General features: G+C 35.5%; 1 protein-coding gene across 1 annotated transcript in view; it reads right to left on the bottom strand.

Annotated features, from left to right (window-relative positions):
- The window catches only part of FER (FER tyrosine kinase), a 627,157-nt gene that overhangs the window by 570,594 nt on the left and 42,552 nt on the right, over positions 1 to 14,011 (bottom strand). Inside the window, exons 2-3 of the mRNA XM_007952586.2 lie at positions 8,531 to 8,704; positions 6,518 to 6,617 (exon numbers count right to left, since the gene is read on the bottom strand). Of these exons, the coding sequence (XP_007950777.1) occupies positions 6,518 to 6,617; positions 8,531 to 8,704 (274 nt within the window). The remainder of the gene's footprint in view (positions 1 to 6,517; positions 6,618 to 8,530; positions 8,705 to 14,011) is intronic.

The raw sequence follows: 14,011 nt of genomic DNA, 5'->3' as shown, positions 1-14,011 counted from the left end.
TTTGGTTATCCATTCCTCAGTTGTTGGACATCTAGGTTGTTTCCAAGTTTTGGCTATTGTAAATAGTGCTGCGATGAACATCGGCGTGCATATACAGATAGAAGTTTTAAAGACGGAGAATCACATAATCACATAAGATTCTATTAAATGTACAGTTTTACAAGTGTTCTCTCACAAAATCCACTAAAATGACAGTAGGAAAAAATGATCAAATATGAGGGAAAAGAAAATAAGACAGGGACAATATAAACTAAGATCGGTGAAAACCAGATGAACAAAGAATAACTGACTTAGTAGAAAGAAGAGTGGGATAAGAGGCAGCTATTTTTAGTTTAAGTCTTATAGTGGTTTTTTAACTTTTTAATTATATGTATGAATTACTTTCATGAAAGTGAAACTTAAGTTTTAAAATTTATTTTTGCTTTAAGTGGTTGGTATAAATGCTTTCAAAATTACTGCTTTTAAAATATGAAAATAATTACATTTGGGAAATATGAGTTAAGGGTGTATAGAAACTTTTGTCTTTTTCCTGAACCATTTCTGTAAGTCAAATTATGTCAAGATAAAATACTAAGCAGTATCACTGAAAATAGCTGAGTAGGTAACTCCAAAAATTTGTCCCCCTACTAAAGTAATTAATTATTAATTTGGCAAAAACTGTCTGAATGAGCATTTTGAGAATTTGTAAACCTAATAAGCAAACTTATAATACCTTATTTTAAAACATACATTATACAGCTATAGATTTTTATAAATCAGTAGCAAGTAATTAGAAAAGGATACTAAGAAAAAAACCTCCATTTAAAATAACAACTAAAAGAATGAAATACCTGTGAATGAAATTAATCAAGGAAGTGAAAGACTTGTTAGTTGAAAATTTTAAAACATTACTGAAAGAAATTAAAGCAGACATAAATAAATGGAAAGGCATTTTATGTTAATGAATCAGAAAATGTATACTGTTAAGATGTCAATACAACCTGACACAATCTATAGATTGAACACAATTCCCATCAAACTTTCAACAGCCTTTCTGTATAAATGGAAAATTCAACCCTCAAATCTATAAGGAATAGCCCAACCAAAAACCAAACTAACTGCTGTGGAGTCAGATCCAACTCACAGCAACCCCTCCTTGGGTTTCCGACTTGATATCACTACAGAAGTAGATTCTCCAACCTTCCTTTGGAAAAGTGGCTGGTGGGTTTGAACTGCCAGCCTTCTGGGTAGCATGCAAATGCCTTACGCACTAGGCCACCAGAGTTCCCGTAAGGAATGGCAGGGGGTCTCAAATAGCTAAGGAAATCTTAAGAAAGAAGAGTCAAGTAGGAGAGCTCACACTACCCAAGCTCAAAACATATTATAAAGCTACAGTAATCAAATTGTTTGGTGTCAGAATAATATGAGATATAGAGAGCTGTGGAATAGCACTAGGAGCCCAGAAACAAATCCATACAGCTATGGTCAAACTGATTTTCAACAACAATGCTAAGTCCACCCAATGGAGCAAGAATAGTCTCTTTAATATATGGGGCTGGGATAACTGGATTTCCACAAGCAAAAGTATGAACCTAAACCAATACTTCACACCATATATAGAAAATAACTCAAAATGGATCAAAGATATTAGTGCAAAATCTGAAAGCATAAAACTCTTAGAAGAAAAACATCGAACATGTAAGAACCTAATTTTTGACAATGGATTCTTAGATATGACACAAAAAGCACCAGTAACAAAAGACAAAATGTATAAATGGTACCTTATCAAAATGAAAAGTTTTGTCCATTGGAGGACATCATCAAGAAAGTGAAGAGACAACCTATAAATCGGGAGAAAAATTTCGGAAGCCATATATCAGGTAAGTATCTAATATCCACAACATGTAAAGAAATCTTACAAATTAACAATTAAAAGACAAACAACCCAATCAAAAAAATAGGCAAAGGACTTGAATAGATATTTACCAAAGAATAAATTCAAATGAGCGATAAGCACATGAAAAGATACGTAATATCATTAGTCATGTCATTGTTGTTGTTAATGTGCTGTCAAGTTGGACCCGACTCATAGCGACCCCTCTTTGAATTTCCACAGTGGTATCACTACAGAATAGGGAAATGCAGACCAAAACCACAATGAAATATCACTTCACACCCAGTAAGATGGCTATGATTAAAAAAATAAATAAACAGATGTTGGCAAAGATGCGTAGAAATTAGAACTCTCATCCACTGCTGATGATATTGCAAAATGGTATAGCCACTGTGGAAAACAATTTCATGGTTCCTAAAAAGTTAACCACAGAGTTAACATATGATCCAGCAATTCCAATCCTAGGTATAATCCCAAAAGAATTAAAAGCAGGAACACAAACTGATAATTGTACACCAATGTTCCAGGCAACACTGCTCACAATTGTCAAAAGGTGGGAACAGCCTAAATGTACATCGACAGATGAATGGATAAACAAAATATGGTAAATACATATAGTGGAATATTATTCAGCCATAGAGTCCTGATACAACTACACATGGATGGATCTTAAAAACACATGCTGAGTGTCAGAGGGGGATCAGTGCAGGATATCCCGGACAGAGCAGAACAATGTGGAACAAAACTCAAAATCATAAAAAAAAAAAAAGAGCAGGGTTACTAGTCTGATAGAGCCTGGTAAGACCCCTGAAACTATGGCCTTTAGTTACCCTTCAGGTCTGAAACCAAACGCTCCTGTGGCTTCCGGCCAAAAAACAGACAGGCATATGGGGTGAACATTACATCAGATAGATACATTCCTTGGAGCGATTAATCGATTAATCATGGGAGAACAGAAGGGCAGTGTTTGCACAGGGAGACAGCTTGTGTGTGGGGGGGGAAGGAGTTGCTGAAGAGGGAAGGACACAGGGAAGAAGTAACTACCAGCAGAAGTAGGAAGAGACCTGTTATATTATGGGGAATTGCAGTCAGTGTCATGAAACAAAATGTGTATGAACTGTTATATGGAAAATGAATTTGCTCTGTAAACTTTCACCCAAATCATAAGACCAAACTCAAAGCTGTGGAGTCGGATTCAACTAATAGCAACCCTTCCTTGGGTTTCCAAAGCTGTATCACTACAGAAGTAGATTGCCTAACCTTCCTTCCGAGGAGTGGCTGGTAGGTTTCAACCACCAGCCTTCTGGTTAGCGGTCAAATGCCTTAGGCACTATACCAGCAGAGCTTTCAAATAATAAAAATTAAAAAAAAAGAAAAAGAAAAAGAAAAAACATGTCCATGTGTTTTATTCAAAAATATATATATGTTGAATGAAATCAGTCAGTCACAAAAGGACAAATACTATATGACCTGTTAACATGAAATATCTACAACAGTTAAGGGTACAGAGATCAAGAGATTATTAGTGGTTACCAGGGGTAGGCCAGAGGAAGGAGGAAAGGAAGACACAATGATTAGGGGACACTGAGGTTGTTAAGGAACAGATAACAGTGGTGTTTGAACAACATGATGAACATAATTAATGTCACAGAATTATATAAGTAAAGACTATAGAAATAGCAAATCTTTTATAACTTATATTTTACTGTAATAATATAAGCTTTATATGCAAGAATTAGTTTGTAAAAGCCTTTATTGTGACATCAGATTTAGATTTTGTCTTTTAAAAAAAACTAAACTATACCATTAAAATAAATATCAAAGACTTAGGAGTAAATTATAGTATGTATGTCTTTTCTTCCTATCATTCTCTCCAACAGATACACATCTAGTGTGAAATAAATAGCGTAACTAGTTACAACATGTTGTTGTTGCTGTTGTTATGTGCCGTTGAGTCAGACCCAACTCATAGCGACCCCTCCTTGGGTTTCCGAGGCAGTATCGCTACAGAAGTAGATTGCCCAACCTTTACTTGCTCTGTGTGAATTAGTGTAGGATACTTGAGAATGCTAACTAAGCATGAAATAATGAATTTTATATTTTAATGGATCAAGAAGTAATACGTAATGTACTGAACTTTTTCTAATGAAATCTTGATGGTTTGGCACAACAGCCCTTATATAAAAAGTAAAATTTTCAAAAAGGGTGTGACTTGGGGGTCTCAAATTAAGCCACCAAGACTTTAAGCTCCTTGAATATCTAGGAAATACTGTTTTGAATTGTCAATAATTTAAGCATAATAAGAACTTAGCAAGTATTTCTTGATTATCTAAAGCATGCTTAAAATAACAAAGGAATAACAATTAGGTATAAGATGTTAGAAAATCTATGAAATAATTATTCAGTATTGAAACTTAGATCCACAACTATCTAATTCCAAAGTCTATGACCTTTCCACTATGCCTTTTTTTTTGTTTCCTTTACTTAAGTATCTTAGGTAATTGAACTAAAAAAAAAATCATTTTAAAAGATATGTTCTCACTAAGAGACTATAATCTCAAGTACTGGTTGGAGTACATGAAAAATAAGTAAAAGTAAGAAAATTGTACACATGCATTCATCTACCAAAAAAAGCAATAGAAGTATTACAAAAAGGGAAACATGAAATAAATGTTGGTGGAGGCAGAGGGAGAGGAAAAGAGAAAGAAACCAAACCCACTGTCGTTGAGTTAGTTCCAATCCATTGTTATCCCAAAGGACAGAGTACAACTGTTCTCTAGGGTTTCCAAGGCACACAACAGGAACAGAATGCCAGAGCTTTCTCTCACAGACTGGCTAATGGGTTCAAACCAACGACCAACATTTCAGTTAGCAGCCAAGCACTTAACCACTGTGCCACCAGGGCTCCTTAAAAGAGGGAAGGTGGGACAGAGAGTAGGATTTTTTAAGGGGAAGACAGGGGGAAAGAAGAAGAAGAGAATAGGAGAGAGGCAGAAGGAGGGGGAAAGACATAAAGGGGAGGAACAAGGACAGTGAGAGAGAGGGAGGAAGAAGGAAGGAAAAAGAAGGGGAGGAAGATAGGAGGGAAGGAGGTAGAAATGCCTTCAAATCAGCATCACTTACAGTCTATTGGGTACTACTACAACGATAATCAAACAAAAAATAGTATTCTCATTGTGCAGGATACAGTCAAATGTAGGAGTTGCTCATTTCCCTCTTTAAAAACAAAAAAAGAACATATTAACAAGAAAAAGCACAGAAAAAAATGAGCTATTAAAGAGAAAATTAAACTAAAGAACCAAAGGAAAATAGAGTTTCTAACAAAGTTTATATTTATCTATGATAGGAAAAAAAGGACAACTCCAACTTTCACATTTTTTTTAAATCTTAAAATTAAGACTTTTGTCACGTTTAAACATAAAGTATGAAAGTCAACAATTAGAGCAACACCCAAAGAAGCTTCTGTTCATAATCTATGCTTTTTGTTGTTGTTATGTGCCATCGAGACGGACCTGACTCATAGCGACCCCTCCTTAGGTTTCCTTAATCTCCACTAAAATCTAACATTTAAAAATATTACAATTTTATTAAAATTGGTTAGTAAGGAGGTATAACTTAAATCTGATTAAAACAAATAATATGTTTCTCTTTCCATTTAGTTCTAAGAAATTTTTCTAATGAAAATTTTAAGATAATACAGACACGACATAAAATTAAGCTGTGAATACAACATAATTCCGTAAAATAATCTTGTGATTATAACAGGTTTTAAATACCTCAGGTTAAAAGGAGATTAACAAAAGGCTTCCAAACAAATACAACTTTATTTTTTTTCCTTACTTTGTAATTACTAATTACTCTGTAATGATTAAAATTATTAAATTAATAAGTAAATTTAATGCTAGAAAGAAAAACTTAAATATGCTTGCATTCGATTATAAATGTTATATCATTTTATTTAGCACGAACTTTCAAAAATACTTGGAATTTGAAACAACAAAAAAGTAGTAAGATTTACTAGATAGTTTAGCAATTAACTCACTAACTTACTGCCATCGAGTTGGATCAGATCCGACTCACAGCAACCCCTCCTTGGGTTTCCCAGGCAGAGCTCTAGTAGCGTAGTGCTTAAGGCACTTGATTGTTAACCAGAAGACTGGCGGTTCAAGCCTACCAGCCACTCCTTGGAAGGAAGGTTGGGCAATCTACTTCCTTAGTGATACCGCCTCGGAAACCCAAGGAGGAGTCGTTATGAGTGGGGTCCTACTCAAAGGCATACAACAACAACATCACTACGGAAATAGATTGTCCACCTTCCTTTCATGGAATGGTTGTTGTTGTTACTATTTGCCATCCAGTCAGACCCCACTCATAGAGACCCCTCCTTGGGTTTCTGAGGCAGTATCACTACAGAAGTAGATCGCCCAACCTTCCTTCCGAGGAGTGGTTGGTGGGTTTGAATCCTTCTGGTTGGCAGTTAAATGCCTTAGGCACTATGCCACCAAAGCTCTAGTCTATTATTTCATTTGAGTTTCTTTATGTGTAAACGTTCTAAGTGGAATCATCTCACTAAGTCAATAGATAACTTTCAAACTGCAAGAATAGAAATCACTGAAACAAACACTTTTTATAATTTTGCCATACCTTTAGCTAAAGCTTCTTTATATTTCTCTTTGGCAGAATTCATTTCTTTTATTAATTGTCTATAGCTGGATTTTAATTTCTCCAATTCTGTCTTTGTGACCTGTCAAAGAAGCAAAATGCAGAAAATTTTTTATGTTTAAACTTAAACTGTTAAATTAAATTCCAAAGCAATAACTGATACATATTTTACTGCTTATAGGTCAGCATTGTTCTTTAGTTTTAAAATCAATAATAAATTTGATACCGTATGAAAAGAGAGAATATTTTCTTAAAAAGAAGAGTAAATTAAAAAATAGATCTATCATCATCTAAAAATTAGTGGCAATAAACTAATTTGCTATACATAGAAATATTTTCTTAATTTAAAAAATTAATAAAATATTTACTTTAATTATACAAAGTAATTGTGAGTAGCTATATTTCACCAGTTCTAGAATACATGTTTTCCTTTAGACTTGTTAACATCTCATATAACAGTATGCCTTGTACAATCATTGTGGGCCAGGCAGCAGGCATGACAGTAGTAACTGCATACATGCAAGAATTTGCTTTTATTTCTATGGAATAACTAGACAAAAGCAGGTCCTTGACTCTGTAGTCAACAAACTATATAAATACCATATAGGAAAAAATACGAGTACTAGATGTTGTCTGAAAACCTACTGTACTTCTGAGCAGACTAAGAAAACTACAGTACTGGAAAATTGCAAAAAGGGCACTGGCACTATGGAAGAAAAATCCCAGAAAAAAATAGTACAGTCTTCTTTTAAGAAATGCTGCATCATCAGTGTCCTTGATATCAGAGAGGATGACTATATGTGAAAAAATAAAAATATCAACAACGATGATATATGAGCATGACTAGGAAGGTTGGGTGATCCTACTTCCCTAGTGATACTGCCTCAGAAACCAAAGGAGGGGTCGCTATGAGTCGGAGGTGACTCGACGGCAAACAACAACAAGTCTTTTAAAACTATTAAGTAAAGGCTGATTGGGAAATGTTTTTAAGAGATTCATGAGGTTAAAAACACTTGAACATATTAATAAACTTTAACATTACCAGAAAATAAACAAGCAGACATTAACACTTCCTGATATGAAAAAGATGCTAACAGCAAAATCCAAACTAAGAAGAATTCAATTTTATACAGCAAATGAACCACTTTCTTCCAAAAATAAATGACAAGGGGAAACATAAATAAAAGGATAACTCACAGATTAAGAGAATTATGATTATTCAGATGCATTATGTGGATCTTTGTTTGGATCCAGATTCAAACAAATCAAGTATGAAGAATATTTAAACACTATCATTTGAATATAGTCAGGGTAACACTAAAGAACTGCTAATTTTAGGTAGAATAATGATAATGTAGGTATCTTAAAAACTATTTCTATTTTAGCAAAATATACTAAAATATTTATGGAAATGGTATTTTGAACTTTCTTTAAAATAGTCTAGTGTAGAAGAAAAAAGTCAGTGAGAGTATAAATTTAAAAAATGACTAGGTAACGTGTAGATGGGGGTTTTCTATTTTCTCTATTTTTATAGATTTGCAAATTTCAAATGAAAGTTTTAATTATTACCTTGAAGAGACGAACTTTGAATGTAAAAAAAACATAAGAATACTTTAACTAATTTATTTTTCCTATATTTTCTTTTTTATGTATACACAGAATGTGATATAATACAATTTTTTAAAAAAAGCCTTAAAAATTTCTTCAGTCAGCAAAAAATAAAAATTCTGCGTGATAAGAAAGTACAGTATCATAGTTTAATCCAAAGCATTGTCTTTTCCATACGGTACATAAACAAACAATATATCTTATCAATAATGTTTTATATCTAATGAAATAAGAAAATACTTATTAAAGACATTATAACCTATTAAAAATATCTTGACAGAAAATGATCAATAAACAACAACAACGAAAAGAAGTCAAATAGGATAAAATACTTCAGCAAATGTAAAAAAAAAATAAAGGAAAGAATTCCAGAATGAAAAGACAAACCTTGATCATCTCTGCCTCTATCTGCTGATGAACACCTACATAACTTTTCTTCACCTGTTGCTTATCCTTGATCATCATAGTAAGCCTGTGCAATGGTCCAGAGTTTAGGTCCTCTGCATGTGTCTTCATTATCCTACTAAGTTGTTCTGTCTGCTCAATCATAAGTAGCCAAGACTTAAAAAAGATAAAGGAAATAAGAATTTGTATTAGAAGTCTCCATTTAGCCGTGCTTTACATGTTCAAGAACTTAAAATATTTAGTTTTATATAAATTGTTGCCTTAATATTAAATGGCACATTTCTGGCAATTGTGCAACGAGCTATGAATGGTTCACATTTGACATCTTTAAATTCAAGTACAAGTGCTTCAGATTACAGTAATTGGACTATCAAGAGTATTAGAAAGGATAAATAAATAGTTTAAAAAAATTTTAAAAAGAATAGTAGGAAAAGGAGCAATAGATATAGGGCTCTTTTGAGACACCATATTTGCAAGTCTGAGAGACTTCACTTTATCACTTCTTGCTCATTTTTTAACATACTGAAATATTGTTTCTGCCCATACCATTTTAATACCCTACTAACCATACTGTGTAGGGCATTTGACTGCTAACCAGAAGGCTAGCAGTTCAAACCCACCAGCCACTCCTCAGAAGGAAGATTGGGCAATCTACTTCTGTAAAGGTACCACCTCAGAAACCCAAGGAGGGGTCGCTATGAGTCTAACTGACTGGACAGCAGTAAGTTTGGTTTAAGGTCACAAACTTCCTAATGATCAAATGCAACAGACATCTTTATCTTAATCTGCCTCTCTGCAGCATTTAACCATGCTACTGCTTTCTTCCAGAAGTGAGTTTACAGAGCTTCCTATCTTATCTTCCTATCTTTCTTAAATTTCCTTCTCAATCTCTGGTGCCTGCTCCTCTTTGTTGCCTATGTCTTAAATGTTGGTATTCTCTGGATTTCTATCAGTAGTCCTCCTTAATTCGTAATACATTGGTTCTCAATTGTTTGTAGTATGTTTTTCTCCAGTACAACACACTTGAGAGGCTCAATACATTGCCTCAGTAACAGAAACACATGCTGGCATGTTTGGAACAAGTGGACATATGGAGATTGCAGAAAGAATAAACCATTCATTATTAGTTTATACGTTCTAACTTATGTTGTTGTTGTTGTTGTTGTTTTGTGCCGTCGAGTCAAACCCGACTCATAGCGACCCCTCCTTGGGTTTCCAAGGCAGTATCACTACGGAAGTAAGATTGCCCAACCTTCCTTCCGAGGAGTGGCTGGTGGGTTTGAACCACCAGCCGTCTGGTTAGCAGGCAAGGTTCTAACTTATACATACTGAAAAAAAAGTACCAGAGAAATGTTGAAATGTTCTTCATAATAGGCCTTCAAAGGAGCCTTGGTGGCATAGTGCCTAAGGCACTTGACTGCTAACCAGAAGGCTCACTGTTCAAACCCACCAGCCACTCCTCAGAAAGAAGGTTGGGCAATCTACTTCCATAGTGATACTGCCTTGGAAACCCAAGGAGGGGCTGCTATGAGTCAGGTCCGACTCAACAGCACATAACAACAACAACAACATAGGCCTTCAAAATCTATTCAGAAACAATCATTGGAGACCTACCATGCAGGGTAAGGGATGCTGCATGTAAAAAAACATAAAAGGACATGCATGCTTTCAGATATTTTCATAATTTTCCAGTCTATAACTTTTAATCTGTGGATAAATAGAATTATTCACTTCTTCTTAACATTCCAATATAGTCCTAAATCAATATTTAATAAGTATCTGAATCAAAATTATAGCCTAAGGAAAGCAAATTCTTAGTCTTAGTCAAGACTTGCCAGGGTCTAACATGGTACTCTTATTTTTGATACAATGTAGTAGATGTTTTTCCAATTAAAAAAAAATTACTTGGGAAAGCATTTGTTTGGATAGGAGAGTCATTTTTACTTCTGGAATTCTATGATGAACAAAGAATAAGACAGGTAGCTTATGAACCCATCATACTTACTTTCAAATTTAAAAAGATAAGTGCTAACATGCTCTTGACACCACAAAGCAATTTATAATTAATGTAATACTTCCTCTAAGATCTAAAAATTAACATTAATTTTTAAAAATTAAAATATTGTTCCAAACATGTCAGCATGTGTCTCTGCTACTGAGGCAATATATTATGCCCCTCAGGTGTGTTATCTGGGAAAAAAAAAAAAATAAAATAATTATTGAGAACCAATATATTTACTATGAATTAAGGAGGACATACTTACTTTCAAATTAAAAAAATATAAGTGCTAACGTGCTCTTGACACCACAAAGCAATTTATAATTAATGTAATACTTCCTCTAAGATCTAAAAATTAACATTAATTTTTAAAAATTGAAATATTGTTCCAAACATGTCAGCATGTGTCTCTGCTACTGAGGCAATATATCATGCCCCTCAGGTGTGTTATACTGGGAAAAAAAAAAAAAAAAACTATTGAGAACCAATATATTTACTATGAATTAAGGAGGACTATATTAATAGAAAGGAGCTCTGGTAGCATAGTGGCTAAAGCACTTGACTGCTAACCAGAAGGCTGACGGTTCAAACCCACCAGCCACTCCTCGGAAGCAAGGTTGGGCAATCCTACTTCCGTAGTGATACTGCCTCAGAAACCCAAGGAGGGGTCACTATGAGTCGGGGCCGACTCGACGGCACATAACAACAACATATTAATAGAAATCCAGAGAATACCAACATTTAAGACATAGGCAGCAAACATGAGGAGGCACCAAAGATTGAGAAGGAAATTTAAGAAAAGTAGGAAGATAAGATATCAAGAATGGAAACAATAACATGCCAACAAGAAAAACTATATAAACAGGGATTAAAAACAAACTAAAGGCCATGAAAATCCAAGTAGCTTTGACTTTTTCACCCTATTTCTCTCTTTAAAAAAAAAATACAATGTTAGAAAAAAAGTTCTTTGGAATGTGCAGAATGTTACAGCTACAAAAAAGAAAAACAAACCCAACACACACACACAAAGGGAGAGGAGTCAGTGTTCTTGCCCTATCTTTAAAAAAGAACTATTCTCTAAGTGCTTTGTAGCAATAAGCTTTTGTGATTCTATGTAGGAGTCCAAGTAATGTCGGGAGAAGCCTTCTCAGAAGCTACTATTAAAAACCACAGAACAAAGTCACATTGCCCTCCTCCTGCCAGAGGGAACACACCAGTCTTATGCACTGTAGTCACTGCCAGACATCCAAGCCTTCTTAAGCATGTATTATCACCCTGTCAACCCTACACTGTTCTCAAAATCTCCTAATCTGACCCAGGTTCCTATCTAAGGAATCCTGTACCCTCAAGAATTCATGCTCCATGTTAGAAAACGCCTTACCAGAACTTTCCATTTATTTTTTAGCTTTAACGAAAATCTGTCTCTATCCCACTTTCAAACTCCCCTGCCAAATGTGCTAATAAGCATTCCCCCTCTTACTGTTCCCAGCACCTCTGAAACTCAGGCCATCCTTGCTCACAAACAATCCATCAGCAAGTCTTTATGAGTCAATCTCCTAAGTATGCTACAAATCTATCTTCCTTCCATCTCCACTGCCACTCTTTTTTATAAGACTAGGATTATCTGTGGCTTACTCCTGTTCCTCTCAAATCCATTCTCCTTAATGTAGAAAGAGATTAATGCCATTTCCCTGTTTATAACTCTACATTGACTTTCCTTTGCATTTAAAATAAAATCCAAATCCCTTTCAATGACTTATAATGTCTCCCATTTTCTGTTCCCTGTTTATCCTTCCAGCAAAATAAATTCTAGGTACATTATTCTTCTTCCATTCTCTGAACACATCAAGTTTTCCCTCTTCCTAGCAGGTCTTTCTCTCCTTCACATAGCAAGATCCATCTTTTACTTTAAGAATCAGCCACTCCTGGGAAGGAAGATTGGGCAATCTATTTCCGTAGAGAAACTGTGTCAGTAACCCAAGGAGGGGTTGCTATGAGTCAAACTGACTCGATGGCAGTCACTATGGTTTTGGTTTCTTGTCATTAGCTGCCATTAAGTTGGGCTCACCTCACGACAACTATGTGTTACAGAGTAGAAATGCTCCCTACGGTTTTCTTGGCTGTAATCTTACAAAAGCAATTTGCCAGGCCTTTCTTCCATGAAGTTGCTGGGTGGTCTGAACTGCTGTGGTAATTAAGGTTACATGTCAACTTGGCTGGGCCTGGTTTTGAGTGGCTAAGCAGCTGGATGTAATATTCCCCATGATGAGACTGGTAATCACCTCCATGGTGGAATCTTCTGTGAGCAGCTGAGTAGCTGCCTTAGGGATGTGGTCTGCTTCCAATACATAAGGAGAAGCTTTGAGAAAGGTCTTGAGCTTTTTGGCACAGCTGGATCCTGCATGTAGGCCAGTCTTCATTCAGAAGCCTGGACTATTCGTGGACTTGAACTAGTGGCCTGCTGTGTTGCTTGATAATCTTGGGACTGTGCCATTTTATTTCTCGACCTTGGGTTTGTCAGCCTCAGCAGCCAGCAGCTGCCTCAGTTAAGAAATGCCTCCAGCTCCCAGTGCACTGGGAGCAAGAAGCAAGGCTGAAGCCCAAGGTCAAGGGGCCTTCACTCAGCACCTAAAGCAGGCATTTTTTAACTCATACTTCTATCCTCCTAAACTGTAAGAGAATAAATCCCCATTTGTTAAAGTCATCTCTGTTAGAGCAGTACTAGAGAACCAATCTACTTCTGTAGTGATACTGCCTCAGAAACCCAAGGAGGGGTCACTATGAGTCAGGTCTGACTCAAGGCCCATAACAACAACAACAACAACAACAACAACAAAGAGAACCAAAACAACCAATCTTTAAATTAGCCATAGATTACCATCTGCCTGTGTCATTCTTTTATTATGTATTACTTTCTTAGCACTCAAAACAACTATTTATCCATATGTATAGCTCCTTTCATTTTCCTTGTTTTTGTTTTTTGTATGTTTCCCCATCTACTTCCCTAACAGAAGTACCATGTCTCTTTGTTCATTATTTCAGGTATTTACTACAATGCCTGAGATATGATGTTAGAGTTAGTTGCCATCTAGTTGACACCAACTCATGGTGACTCCACAATTGCAGATATAACTGCTCCACAGTAGATACTAAACATGTATGGGAAGGAAGGAAGGAAGGGAGAGATGGATGAAAGAAGGGAGGCAGGGAGGGCAAAAGAAAGAAGGGAAAGAGGAAGGGAGGGGAAAAGGGAAGAAATGAAAAATCCACAAATTAAACGTATGTAATAAAATGTAGACAGTCTGAAATTGGCCAAACATGCAATCAGGATGTGTTAATTATCACTGGTGACTGGAATGCAAATGTTGGAAACAAAGAAGAATCACCGGTAGTTGGAAAATTTGGCCTTGGTGACAGGAATAATGCTGGAACTCGTATGGTAGAATTTTGCAAGACCAACGACT

The sequence above is a fragment of the Orycteropus afer genome, unplaced genomic scaffold (genome assembly GCF_000298275.1).
Source record: "Orycteropus afer afer isolate SDZICR_OR568_19922 unplaced genomic scaffold, OryAfe1.0 scaffold00350, whole genome shotgun sequence".
NCBI classification, from domain to species: domain Eukaryota; kingdom Metazoa; phylum Chordata; class Mammalia; order Tubulidentata; family Orycteropodidae; genus Orycteropus; species Orycteropus afer.
Note: the sequence above shows the minus strand (reverse complement) of the source record. Positions and strands in the feature narration are given on the sequence as shown.